This window comes from Anolis sagrei, chromosome 2, assembly GCF_037176765.1.
Source record: "Anolis sagrei isolate rAnoSag1 chromosome 2, rAnoSag1.mat, whole genome shotgun sequence".
Taxonomy (NCBI): Eukaryota; Metazoa; Chordata; class Lepidosauria; order Squamata; family Dactyloidae; genus Anolis; species Anolis sagrei.
This window is the reverse complement of record NC_090022.1, coordinates 165,148,029-165,162,857: the sequence shown is the minus strand read 5'-3', so window position 1 is coordinate 165,162,857 and position 14,829 is coordinate 165,148,029. Positions and strand designations below refer to the sequence as shown.

At 41.3% G+C, this 14,829-nt stretch overlaps 1 protein-coding gene across 1 annotated transcript in view; it reads left to right on the top strand.

Annotated features, from left to right (window-relative positions):
- The window catches only part of SPICE1 (spindle and centriole associated protein 1), a 38,085-nt gene extending 32,426 nt beyond the window's left edge, over positions 1 to 5,659 (top strand). The window contains exons 16-18 of the mRNA XM_060763371.2: positions 354 to 421; positions 2,474 to 2,547; positions 5,078 to 5,659. Coding sequence (XP_060619354.2) covers positions 354 to 421; positions 2,474 to 2,547; positions 5,078 to 5,140 — 205 coding nt within the window. The 3' untranslated portion in view covers positions 5,141 to 5,659. The remainder of the gene's footprint in view (positions 1 to 353; positions 422 to 2,473; positions 2,548 to 5,077) is intronic.
- Positions 5,660 to 14,829: the final 9,170 nt, after the last annotated feature.

Below are 14,829 nucleotides of genomic sequence, written 5' to 3'. Positions count from 1 at the left end.
GGACAATGAAAGCGACAGCTCCCCTGGTGGCCAGAAAAAGTTAAATAGCCTCTGTGTATGTCTGTATATGTTGTATGTCAAAATTGGCATTGAATGTTTGCCATATATGTGTGCACTGTAATCCGCCCTCAGTCCCCTGCGGGGTGAGAAGGGCGGAATATAAATGCTGTAAATAAATCAATAAATAAATTTTGGGGAAGAAAGAGCATCTAGGAGGATTGCTGTACCCGATTTCATCAGTTCTCCAAATCCAATCAGGGCTCAGCCATTTGTTTATGAAAAAGAATAATCCCATCAGTCACTCAATGTTTATTAGATTTCTTTCCTCCCACCCCTCTTGCTTTCTATCTCAGAGAAGCTTACAGCAAGGCAACTGTTACAGAAGACTCCAGAGAAAATAGAAGAAAGCAGGAACCAGCAAGTATGTTTCACGCATAGATATCTGCTCATTAACCCCCATAGTTTGCAGTGGACCCTCTTATTCCCACACAGATGCCTTAGCCCAGGGGTTCTCAACCTGGGGTCCCCAGATGTTTTTGGCCTACAACTCCCAGAAATCCCATCCAGTTTACTAGCTGTGAGGAGTTGAAATTCAAAAACATCTGGAGACCCCAGGTTGAGAACCACTGCTTAGCCACATTGGACCCCCTTGCATGGTGGAGGGATTTTATACATTGCTCTCATTCTGTGACAGCACCAGTCCAGATTTGGATTCCAGTGCTAAGAGACTTGTGTTGGGGAAAATCTTTGCAGTGGGAGACATGAGAAGACCTTTTATCAATCCAAGATCACAATCTGGATCAAATAACATGTAGTTGAACCTCCTAAGTTGAGCCACACCAGGATTTCATTCCAGAGAGGCTTTGGTGATAATTGAGTAAGACAGGGAGATGTCTTTCTAATCTATTGTACTTGGACTCACTTGACTTGTTCAATCTGTGCAATCTGTTTTGTGATTCCTAAGATTTGCTTGGATTATATTATATTCTTAAAGTCTTGCTTAATTCTGGTTCCAATTTGAGTCAGCTCTTCCATAAATTGCAATAGCAGTCTGGTTTATGAAATTCAGAAAAGGGAGGGAGTTGTTGTTAGCTAAAACACATGCTCATAATGTATTGTCGAAGGCTTTCGTGGCCGGAATCACTGCGGCATCATGTGGTTTCCGGACTGCATGACTTGTGTTGTCGCAGCATTTTCTCCTGATGTTTTGCCTGCATCTGTGGCTCCTCTGAACATAATCCACTGATTGTGGTAATATGAAAATAACTAAATTAACTAAATGTATATAATACACATATCAAAAAAACAACTGCCACATTCACATTAAGTAGAAACAACTGGTCTTCTCTTGAAATATAAAACACAGTCTTCGGGTGAGTAAATGTCCTTTACTCACACGAAGACTGTGTTTTATACTTCAAGAGAAGACCAGTTGTTTCTACTAAAGGTGAATGTGGCAGTTGTTTTTTTGATATGTGTATTATATACATTTAGTTAATTTAGTTATTTTCATATTACCACAATCAGTGGATTTTGGTCTCCACAGTGTTAGGGGAACCCATTTTTCTTCTCTGCTCCTCTGAACATGTCAGCCACAGGTGAAGGTGAAAAGTCAGGAGAAAATGCTGCCAGGACACGGTCATACAGTCCAGAACCCACACAACACATAAATCTTGTAGTCAAATTTACACAGAGTTAATTTGAGAAGTCAAAAGACTTGCCTTTAAATTGAGGAGATTTCCAGTCTTCAGTCTTCTTGTAGGTTGATTTACTTACTTACTTACTTACTTACTTACTTAGGCGATTCCTCGTTGGCCAAGTAGGATAGTCTTCCAGCATCAGTATTCTTATAGATCCGTAGGTGACTGTGGAGCCCTATTCTTGACCTCCATCTTCTCCCGCAGTGAAGGCATCGGTTTCCAGGTGGAAGGCAGTCTCGGTCGGGGTTGGCTTGACGCACCTTCCTCTTGGCACGTTTCTCTCTTTCACCCTCCATTCGTGCCTCTTCAAATTCTGCAGCACTGCTGGTCACAGTTGACCTCCAGCTGGAGTGCTCAAGGGCCAGGACTTCCCAGTTCTCAGTGTCTATACCAGAGTTTTTAAGGTTGGCTTTGAGGTTGATTATTCCAATGAAAGGGCGCTTTTCTTAGTTTTCATCCCGCTTGAAAGCTGGGGCAAATTCCACAGAGAGGCTTTTACCTAGAGCCATTATTTTTTCTGTGATCGCTCCTATGGATTCACAGAACACTGACAAACACTGCCTCTTGTGGATAATCCTTAATCTCTATACCTAGAGGAAATTTTCTTCCAGTCAGGAAGCATCAAAACTAGCTTTTATCTGGAAATTGTATCTCCTTCGCATCCTGAAACTACCCTCAAAGTCTCAACTCTTGCCATCCACTTTCAGACTGGAATGGGAATTTACAGAAGAATTGCTTAAGGATCCCTCCCCCTCTTTTTTTTATTCCTCCAGATCTAAAGACTTGTCTACCACAGAGTATCTCACTGGGAAATGTGCTGTTGAGAAACAACAATTACAGGACAAAGGTTTGTATTACTTGTTTATTAGTGTTGATGAGCAAATGCTAATCCTTATAAAGTTGAATTAACACCATTCACACACAAAAGCGTGTCAGTATGCTTGGGGAAACCACCACAAATGCTAAATAAATAAATAGCACCACAATAAACTATTGACTGCAATTGTTCATTGGAATGAATGTAATTTACCATCTGCAAAGTACTGGTGCAAACATGCCTGAAAAAAAGAATGAGAATGATAAAAGTAAAAATATTAAGGAAAGTTTAAGATTGTCACTGGTAAACAATTTTTAAAAAAATCCAGGAGTAATTGTGGTTGAGTAAAAGAGAGTTTGATTATAGTTATGGTAATCCCTGAGACAGCAGAATTCAAGAGGAAAAGAAAGGACTGAGGAATATCAATATCTATAAATGGGAATTCAGCATCTTGGGGAATGGGGATGATTGTATTTCTAGTGGTTCAGTAAAACTCAATAAAACCTTAGTTTCTGACTAAAATCATTATCAGTGGGATCACAATAGCACAGCTTCATAAATTGACACTGCTTGGAATGTGTGGCCTCTTTGGTTCCTAGATTCTTAGACAGAATGCAGAATTTGTTAGATTGTAAAATCAAGAAGTGTTCTTGTTGTGTGCTTTGACTGATTTATGGCAGCTCCAATCTAGAAGTCTCTTGACAAGATATATTTTCAGGAGGTTTTCCGTTGCCTTCCTCTAAGGCAGTGGTTCCCAAACTGTGTTCCATGGAACACTAGGATTCCACAAAGGCAACATGAGGGTTCCACAAAAATCTTTAAAATCTAATTTAAAATGGAGTGTTACAAACCCACATAGTCTCTGTAATAGCTGATTTGTGCTACAACTATTGGTGTCAAATATGTATGTATGTACTATTTGTATTCATATCCCACTTCTCTCACAAAGGAGGTTTGAAGCAGCTAACACTAAAAACATTTAAATTCATTTATTTATTTTTATTTCATTTATATATCGCTTTTCTCTATCCCTGAGGGGACTCGGAGTGGTTCACAAAAAAATAAATGGCAAAATTCAATGCCTCACAAAATATAAAATGCAAAACATAACTAAAATAGCATATAATATAATATGTAAATTAAAACCCAAATAATACAAACATTCAAATGGAATTAAACCCGGACTGAGTACAATTGTAATGTATTTAAAAACACAAAGTTTAAAAAGTTGGCATTATACTAAATGTACTGAATTGGACATGGCGTTCAGTAAATGTAAAAATGGCAAAGCCGCTGGACCGGATGATCTAAGAATGGAACAAATTAAGAACTTTTGTCCAAAAGAAAGGTGCTGGCTGTTGAACAACTGCATTGCATCCTGTCAGATCCCCAAAATCTGGAGGAAAGCAAGAGTCATAGCCATCTTGAAACCAGGCAAAGACCGTAATGATACAAAAAACTATAGACCAATCTCCTTGTTGTGCCATCTTTACAAAGTTCTGGAGATACTTATTTTGCATAGAACTATGGAAAAAATATCAAACCATTTTAAACCCTGTTCAACTACATAAAACATCTTGTATAGCTTTTGAGATGTTGGGAATTGAGATAGTATTCATAAAATATCAGAGTTAAATTTACTCAAAATTAGATGTTATGTAGGAAATTGAGAAACTTATTTGAATTAGCATGAAATGATCCAGAACATAATTTTGATTACACAAATCAGGGATAAGCGTTAGGGTTGCATGGAAAATAAATGCATTCTGAAGGATTCCATGATCAGAAAAGTTTGGCAACTGCAGCTCTAAGGATGAGCATGACATTCCCCAGGTGCTTCAGTGGATTTTCAGTGAGCGTGTTGTGTTGAATCCTGGAATCTTAGTCCAACGTTCAAACAGTTGTACCATGTTTATTTATTTATTTACTTACAGCTTTTATATTCCACTCTTCTCACCCTGCAGGGGACTCAGTGTACACATATATGGCAAACATTCAATGCCAATTTTTGACATACAAACATATACAGACATAGACAGAGGCTATTTAACTTTTTCTGGCCACCAAGGGAGCTGTCGCTTTCATCGTCCATCTGCGACACTGATGAAGCACTTCCGCATTCCCCGCATGCTTCCCTGCTGGAATGCTTTGCTGGAGTCTTCTTTATGGCCTCATAAATCAGTTAATTTAGCCTCCCCACACTTTTTAAGGTGGTACCTAATTTTCCTACTTGACAGATGCAACTGTCTTTCGGGTTGCAAAGGTCGACAACAGGCTACATACAATTGGTTGGAAACCCACTCCAACCCGGGCTGGCTTCGAACTCATGACCTTTTGGTCAGAGTGATCTTTTATGCAGCTGACACACAGCCAGCTGCGCCACAATCCCGGTGTTTAGGGTCCCAAAGCATTCTGACTGTGTTTTCTAGAGATATATCTCTCCATGTACATCAAGAAATTGATTGGAAAGGGTCAATAAAGAGGGGGGGGGGGGGGTGACAAAACACACACACACAAAAGAAATGTAACTCACTGTATCTTTTTTTCTCCATTTGTACAGACTGAAAATCAAAAAGAAGGCTGGTTTGCCTTGTCAACACACTTCAAGCAGTACCAAGTCTAGCCATGTAGATATAATTTTGTTTTTAATGGGGTTTATGGTGTTTACATCAAGTTCTGGAGCTCTTTGTGCTAGAACTTTGAAATTCCAGCCCTGCTAATTGTGCTGTATTCCTCTCACCTCAAAGGAGCATAGCTGGGACCCACTTTCAGGCAGGATTCTTGCTCTCTTACAACCTCAGGGCTGTCAAAAGAGCTGTGCGTAACTGGCTCGTGTGCGGTATCTCATGCTCCCTTAGCTTTAATTACACAATTTGTATTTAAGGAACAGGAGACTCACTCGTACGAGCTATGTTCAACTTCATGTTCACTGTGGCATGTTTAAACAGTGCTCACACTGCAAGCTATCCATTTGAGTTGGCATTTACTGGATATCTTTTATTTGTAATGTTTAGCACTGTATTGTAAAATTCTTTTGTATGCCATTGAAATGGCTGGTTTAACAAAAACTTGACAATGTTTTAGCTCCTATTGCTGTCATCAGACAAGTATTTTTGAGAAATAAAGCTATTTTTCTCCCGTGGTAGTAGTGATTCAATCATGGAAAAGATATTGTCTCACATAAGGAATATTCTTGGACGTAGACATACGATTTGGTGAGTGGGGGGATCTAGTAAACTCATGGATTGTGACTTTCTCAGGTTCCCTGACAGATGTGTTCTGACTTAAAACTTTACAGCAGGGGTCCTCAAACTTTTAAGGCCCGGGGGCCAGATACAGCCTTCCAAGGTCATTTACCTGGCCCTCACTGCTGAACGGCTCTCACAGTCAGGAAGTTCTTCCTAATGTTCAGATGGAATCTCCTTTCTTGTAGTTTGAAGCCATTGTTTCGCGTCCTAGTCTCCAGGGAAGCAGAAAACAAGCTTGCTCCCTCCTCCCTGTGGCTTCTTCTCACATATTTATACATGGCTATCATGTCTCCTCTCAGCCTTCTCTTCTTCAGGCTAAAACATGCCCAGCTCCTTAAGCCGCTCTTCATAGGGCTTGTTTTCCAGACCTTTGATCATTTTAGTCGCCCTCCTCTGGACACATTCCAGCTTGTCAATATCTCTCTTGAGTTATTATCATTTGTTTGGGGAAGGCGGAAAACATCTGGATTGTGTTCATGTATGTGAACAGGCCATACTGGGAACAAGAAGGAGGTAGGTGTGGGTCCATTTCAAGCATATGGCCCTCTCTGCAACCTAGAACCTTTAAATGGAAGACACAGACCCCAGAAACATCCCATTGTGGTCTCTCAATTTAGGAGAAAAAAGGAGAGCCAGCAGACTACAGCCTGCCATTTCATTACTACAAACCAAGTATGTCATGAAACATTTTGAGGATGCTCTACATCCGGCAGTATCATATATTTAGCCATGATTCTTTTTAAAAAATAAAAATAAAATAAACACATCCATCTCATTAGTATGCAGATTGGCTTTCAACTTTAATAAATGGTAAAATTATATATACCAGATAATTGCTTTAAAATACATTTCTTCTTTATTTATGCTTGATTTGCATACCCATTTAATTTTAAACCCGAGGTCGAATAAAAATTCCTTGTGTGAAAAAGTTTAAGAAACTTTGAACTTTTTTTCATCCTCTTTCTACTGCAGCCAGATAACGCGAAAAGCTGAAGAGATCATAGAGTGAAAACAGTAGGAGCAGATCTTTGCAGGTAGCTTGTCTTTCTAGTAGTGATTGTACATATTATGATATTTCCTCTCTGGAAAAAAAAAGAAGTGGTATGTACTCTCGCATTAAAACTCCCTTAAGATAGACAACAGGACATAAAAATTACTAAAAATAAAAAAATCAACCCCCTTCTCATATTTCCTACATTAATATTCCAATTGAAAGGAATTTTTACTGATACATAGTGCAGGTAGATGACTAGTGTCTGAGCTATGCTATGTGGTGTCTCCATTGAACAATATGAAGATAACTTGATGCTTGGATATAATTCACACCTTAACACATCAAGGTGAGTAATCTGGCTCTCTACCCCAGACTTTATGGCCAGTGACCTGCAATGGTAGTTATAATTTAACAACATTGCTTGTGATACAGTTATGTGAGCCTTCAAGTTGTTTCTGACATAACCCTAAAGCAACTTTATCACGAGGGTTTTGTGAAAAGATTTCTTGAGAGTGTGATTAGCCCAAGGTTTCCCAGTGGGTTTCCATATTTCACACCATAGTGGGTAGGAGACAGAAGGAAAAATCAAAATGCTATTAATTTATAGAGTATGTGAGGACAAAGCCTCAAGCCGGATTGGGGTATAGGGTGGCAACCTGTCCTTGATGGGGTTGCACTCCCCTTGAAGTCACAGGTCCACAGCTTGGGTGTCCTCCTAGACTCATCGCTAACACTTGAAGCTCAAGCATCGGCGGTGGCTGGGAGGGCCTTTGCACAATTAAAACTAGTGCGCCAACTGCGACCGTACCTCATGAAGTTGGATCTGGCCATCGTTGTCCACGCCTTAGTCACCTCCAGATTGGATTGCTGTAATGCACTCTATGTAGGGCTGCCCTTGAAGACAGCTTGCAAATTTCAATTGGTACAACGGGCGGCAGCTAGGTTACTAACTGGAGCGACTCACAGGGAGCGGTCAACCCCCCTGTTTAAGGAGCTCCATTGGCTGCGGTTCATTTTCCGGTCCCAATTCAAGGTACAAAGCCCTGAATGGTTTGGGACCCACCTACCTGCGTGACCGCATTTCTGTGTACAAACCCACACAATCAATCATCTGGAGAGGCCCTGCTCTCTCTCCCGCCCCTTTGCAGGCACGATTGGTGGGGACGAGGGAGAGGGCCTTCTCTTGTGATGGCCCCCAACTCTGCAACTCACTTCCCAAGGATATCAGGCAAGCCCCCACATTGGCGGTCTTTAGGAGGAGCCTGGAAACGTGACTGTTCCAGTGTGCCTTCCCTGAATAAAGGAAACAATTCCTTGCAGAATGTCCCCTTTAACTACCCGTTGGGTTGCTCTCCCAACATTTCCTTTAAAATCTTCCTGCTTAGATACATCCTACCTCTATTCAAGCCCAGAGTTTATTTTTAAAATTTTAAACTATTACATCTGGCCTTGCCATAGGTTTTTAATTTTTTTTAATTTTTGTGTTTTATTGTTTATATGTAAGTTATATTAATTGTATTGTTTTATTTGCTTATTGCTTTGTTGTTTTACTGACGTGTTGTTGGGCTTGGCCTCATGTAAGCTGCCCCGAGTCCCTTAGGGGAGATGGTGACGGGGTACAAGTAAAGTATTATTATTGTTCTTGTATGGCCGTACCAGGAGTTCCAGCTTACCTTGCTATTTGTTATTTGTTGCATGTATTTTAAAGTTTTATGCTTTTGCAGTTAGATGGCTTTCCTTACTTTGCAGTTATTGGGTCAATGACCTGTCAATTATCATTAGGTTCCCTAGTTCGGCCCCCTTTGAGTTTTGGTGGGAATTAGGAGCCATTTTGGCTCAGTCCACACAGAGAAGCTTTCCTTACAGGACTTAAACCAGGGCCTCCTGTAAAAGGCTTCATCATTTACAGCTTGGCCGGGGAGAAATAGCCTCATAGCTTGGCCAGGGATATAGAGATACAGCCTCACAGCTCTCTTGCCAGGGATCCAGTCCCACAGCGCTTCAGCCAGCCATCACTGGGAAGTGAACATCTTCCTCCTCCTGGAATTTCTGCAAAGGTCTCTATTTGGTAAGGGCCTTTTGCGGCAACCATAAAGCAGATTGGACCGGGTGTAGGGGTCCCACGCCAACAGAAGAGAAGACAGATTGCCCAGGGGAGAGGTCGGGGATTTTCCCAACAGTGAAGGAACAGTTGCCTGCCTTTCTGGGCAAGATTGAGAAAGCTAATAGTTTGTTAAGAAAACCTTGAAGCTAATCGTTGAAGATTTGTTATTGTTCAGTAATAAAGATTTTGTTGCATCTTTAAAGACTTTGGAGTCCATCTTTTCAGGAAAATCCTGAAAAACCTCTCTCTGAGGCAACCCCGGCGTCCCGTTGGGCTATCAGAATTTAAGTTCTGTTTACAGTCTTCTATAGGAGCCCAGCGTGCGACAGCACAATTATTATTATTATTATTAGTAGTAGTAGTAGTAGTAGTAGTACTTAGCACCTTCTGCACTGTTGGGAAAGCATTATCAGAAAGTATCCATTAAATTGATAGGCTGAATTTTAGATCTAACATTCTTCTTCCCTTATTCTGCACCTACACAGAACGCCACTCAGAAACCTCTAGATCATTGTAGTCAAACATGTGGCTCTCCAAGTGTTTTTGGACTTTAGCTCCCAGAATTACTGGCCATTGGACAAGCTGGTTAGGGCTGGGAGTTGGAGGGCCAAACATCTGGAGGTCCAGAAGTTTTACATGTCTGTTCTAAAACTTTACATAAGCCTTTCTGTGGTAGCCCTCATGCTTCACACCTGTATATGACTGCTTCCTACTTAAACCTTCATTTCTGAGATAATTTCTACTTAACTTTAATCATTTTTTACTTAGTTCAATTTTTAATATATTGAGACGGCCAGCTTGTTTTTTGCTACTCTAGAAACTAGGACATGGAACAATGGATTCAAACTCCAGAAAAAGAGATTCCACTTAAACATTAGGAAAATTTTCTGGTGGTAAAAATTGTTCCAGCAGTGGAAAAGGCTACCACAGAGTGTGGTGGAGTCTCCTTCTCTGGGGGTTTTTAAACATAGGCTGGATGGCATCTTATGGGAGTGCTTTGATTGTGTGTTCCTGCATAGCAAGGGGCTGGACTAGATGTTCTCTTCCAGTTCTTTGATTCATCATAAAGATTCTGGCCAAGATGTAACAAGACAAAGCCAGGTGCATCCTAGTCATCTCCTGGTGACCTAGGGAACTGTGGTTTGTTATTCTTCTTCAACTATTGCAGAGTATATACCCTAAAGCCCGACTGCTCATTGGAGGGAAGAATAGTAGAGGCCAAGATGAGGTACTTTGACCACATCATGAGAAGACAGGAAAGCTTAGAGAAGACAATGATGCTGGGGAAAATGGATGGAAAAAGGAAGAGGGGACAACCAAGGACAAGATGGATGGATGACATCATGGAAGTGACTGGATTGACCTTGAAGGAGCTGGGGGTGGTGACGGCCAACAGGGAGCTCTAGCGTGGACTGGTACATGAAGTCACAAAGTCGGAAACGACTGAACGAATGAACAACATACTTTTGCAGGGCTTATACCACAGGTTCCCACTACATCTTGCTCTTTTGACTCTCCATGAAGACATGGCTATACACCCAGACCTGAACACATTCAAGCCCACAACATGGATGATATTTCTGTGACTCAAATATCGGGTTCAGTTAATCACATTCTGGATGTGACTTAGAGACCATCTACCAGGAAGTCTTACTCTTATGAGTAGTCCAAATTCAGCAGCTTAATTTGTCCTAATTTGTTTTCAAAATGTGTGTTTTGTTTTTTGTCATGTCAGGAGAGACCTGAGAAACTGCAAGTCGCTTCTGGTGTGAGAGAATTGGCCGTATGCAAGGACATTGCCCAGGGCAGCCCAGATGATTTTTGATGTTTTATCATCCTTGTGGGAGGCTTTTCTCATGTCCCTGCACGAGGAGCTGGAGCTGATAGAGGGAGCTCATCCATCTCTCCCCGGATTTGAACCTGCAACCTGTCGGTCTTCAGGCCTGCCGGCACAGGGGTTTAACCCACTGCGCCACCGGGGGCTCCTTCAAAATGTGTGAGAGAAAGCATCACGTCTTCCCTTGATAATAGAGGGCTTATCCCACCAGACTTGCCTTTCATAGAATCATAGAATCAAAGAGTTGGAGGAGACCTCATGGGCCATCTAGTCCAACCCCCTGCCAAGAAGCAGGAATATTGCATTCAAATCACCCCCGACAGATGGCCATCCAGCCTTTGTTTAAAAGCTTCCAAAGAAAGAGCCTCCACCACACTCCGGGGCAGAGAGTTTCACTGCTGAACGGCTCTCACAGTCAGGAAGTTCTTCCTCATGTTCAGATGGAATCTCCTCTCTTGTAGTTTGAAGCCATTGTTCCGCGTCCTAGTCTCCAAGGAAGCAGAAAACAAACTTGCTCCCTCCTTCCTGTGGCTTCCTCTCACATATTTATACATGGCTATCATATCTCCTCTCAGCCTTCTCTTCTTCAGGTTAAACATGCCCAGCTCCTTAAGCCGCTCCTCATAGGGCTTGTTCTCCAGACCCTTGATCATTTTAGTCGCCCTCCTCTGGACACATTCCAGCTTGTCAATATCTCTCTTGAATTGTGGTGCCCAGAATTGGACACAATATTCCAGGTGTGGTCTAACCAAAGTGGAACCGATTACTTCCAATTACTTCACTAAATCTATACACTATGCTCCTATTGATGCAAGCCAAAATCCCATTGGCTTTTCTTGCCGCCACTTTGAACTAGTTGGGATCTAAAACAACACATCACTTACTTGGGATTTTGTGGATGGATCTAACGGGTCTGTTAAGCACGTCTTCTTCTTCAATGTGACATGTATAGATTTCATGGAGCAATACCGGGAATTTCAAAATGGATACTACCCTATGGGACCCATCTTGTTTCTCCTCAAGGATTTCTGTTGTGGAGTAGCTGGACAAATCTTCTTGCTTGCGATTGCGCCAGGTTACTTTTGGCATGTGGTACCAACCTGCTGAGATGCATTTGGCCACTAGTGTATCGTTGACTGTGCTGAACTGCACCTGAGGCTCTTCAGCATCTAAAGGTGATGAAGGAAAAACAAGACAATTAAAGATGAACTAATTACAGCTGGGATAATAATTGCACCGGTGTTACTTAAGGAAGGAGTAGAGCTTTTTAAAATAATGTATTTGCTATGGTGACATTTGATGTAAAAACATAGGGATTTTTTGGTTCTGATTGTGTATTCTTGCATGACAGGTGGTTGGACTTGAATTTCTTCCAGCTCTGATTCTATAATTTTTGGATTTTCCCTATCCCCAAACCTTTACATCAAGAACAGCTTATCCAATTAATAGTCTTAATGAATATACAACCATTGAAGCAGTGAAAATTTGCTATGCAAGATTTGTGAAATAAATTGCTGTCTATGCCAGAGTTTTTAAGGTTGGCTTTGAGGCCATCTTTCAATCTCTTTTCCTGTCCTCCAACATTCCGTTTTCCGTTCTTGAGTTCGGAGTAGAGCAACTGCTTTGGGAGACGGCGGTCGGGCATCCGGACAACATGGCCGGTCCAGCGGAGTTGATGGCAGAGGACCATCGCTTCAATACTGGTGGTCTTTGCTTCTTCCAGCACACTGATGTTTGTCCGCCTGTCTTCCCAAGAGATTTGCAGGATTTTCCGGAGGCAGCGCTGATGGAATTGTTCCAGGAGTTGCATGTGACATCTGTAGACAGTCCACCTCTCGTAGGCATATAGCAGGGTTGGGAGGACAATAACTTTATAAACAAGCACCTTGGTATATCCCTACGAATGTCCTCAAACACTCTCTGCTTCATTTGGAAAAATGCTGCGCTCGCAGAGCTCAGGCGGTGTTGTATTTTGGTGTTGATGTTGACTTTGGTGGAGAGGTGGCTGCCAAGGTAGCAGAAATGATCAACATTTTATATTGCTGTGTTGTCTATTATATTGGTTTTTGCATTTTATGTTTTTTATTTTCTGGTTTTGTTATGTTTTTGTGTAATATTGTGTTTATTGTACTTACATGAGGCGTGGCCTCATGTAAGCCGCCCCTAGTCCCCCTGGGTGAGATGGAGCGGGATATAAATAAATTATTATTATTATTATTATTATTATAAATAGTTACTGTATAGTGACCAGCAGGGCATAAAGAGTTATCAGCAATGTGTAAAGGGAAAAAAGAGCCATCATGCTGTGTTTATTGGTGAGAGAACAGAGATATTAGAAATAATAATAATAATAATAATAATAATAACTTTATTTATACCCCTCTACCATCTCCCCAAGGGACTCGGTGCGTCTTACATGAGGCCGAGCACACAGTTCATCAATACAAACAATACAACCACAATATAAAACAAAATACTAATATTAATACAAAGTAATTAAAATAAATCTCATACATAAATAGTATAAACATTGAACAATAGCACAACACACATTTAAAATCTATGTGAGCACAAAATTGGTGAGTAAAAAAAATTCCTTACCTTCCACAACGAGTTTCATTTTCCTTTGTCCCCTGCCCTTTGTATTTACCGCCTTGCATATATACATGGCCTCATCAGAAAACTGTACTTGCTCCAATATGAGCGCAAGGCTGCCTTCGGGAATTTCCTCCTCATCTACCCAGACCCTTCCCTCATACAGAGAATTACGTTCCTCTAGCTCTTCCTTGTTGTTGCTAAAGCTATAGATCAACTTTGGGTAAAACTGGTAAAAATCCTGGAGTCCAACAAAAAATTTATAAAATTCTTTATCTTCTACTTCATGTTCTTCCTTGATATCCTCCCTCTCCCAGGTGAAGGTCAAGCCTTCCGTGTTGTCCACAAAGGAAAAGTAGCAGGGCAGAGAAATATTGTCAAATGGACGTACCCGGAATTCATCCATCGCACCTATACAATGAAACAGCCAATGGATAGTTAGCTATCACTGCAGTAGTGGAAGGAAGCAAACAAGCTGCCATTTGACTACAACCTTTGCCATGAGTTCAGTGACTGACCGTGTCCTTCAACCCCTACTCTTCATCCATTACTGGAACGGGGAAGTTATTTATTTATTTATTTACTTTATTTATATGCCGCTTTTCTCAGCCCTCAGGCGACTCAAAGCGGTGAACAACATCAATACAAAACATCACGAGACAAGTATAGGGCAATTAAAAACATTTGCAACATAAATCATTAAACATCTGTATATCAATCATTAGCGCCTCAACAGTAAAATCAGAATCCAGTCTCATCATCCATTATTCCGTATTCCTATGTTCAATTACACTGTTTAATCGAATGCTTGTTCGAACAGCCAGGTCTTCACTTTCCTCCGAAACGCCAGCAGGGAGGGGGCCAATCTGATATCTGCAGGCAGGGCGTTCCACAGCCGAGGGGCCACCACTGAGAAGGCCCTGTCTCTCATCCCTGCCAAGCGCGCCTGTGATGCAGGCGGGACAGAGAGCAGGGCCTCCCCAGATGATCTTAGTGTCCTACATCTATTCCCGATGGGAGGGGACATGTTGAACCTCCTGCAATGTATGTGATAAAACCAAAGGAGTCACTCACAAAAGAACATGTGGTGACACTAATTCAACACTTAACATGGCTGAATGCACAGGAATCCTAACCTGGACTTTGAAGTGACGCTCCAAAAGCCTGGGTGGACCAACCAGTCAGTTTTGTTTTCTCCCAGTTTTTTAAAACTCAAATTATTTTGATTCTGAATATCTTCATAAGACATGAGTTAAAACAATTAAAATACGATCGTCATCCTTGAGGGGCCCAAATTGTGTTTTCTTGGGAGTTGCCTATTCCTCAACATCCTTCTGAAGAAGCAGGATACTGATCCATTTTACTGACTTATTAAAATAATTAAACAATATATTGTCGAAGGCTTTCATGGCTGGAATCACTAGGTTCTTGTGGGTTTTTTCAGGCTATAGAGCCATGTTCTAGAGGCATTTCTCCTGACGTTTCGCCTGCATCTATGGCAAGCATCACAACCTCTGAGGATGCTTGCCATAGA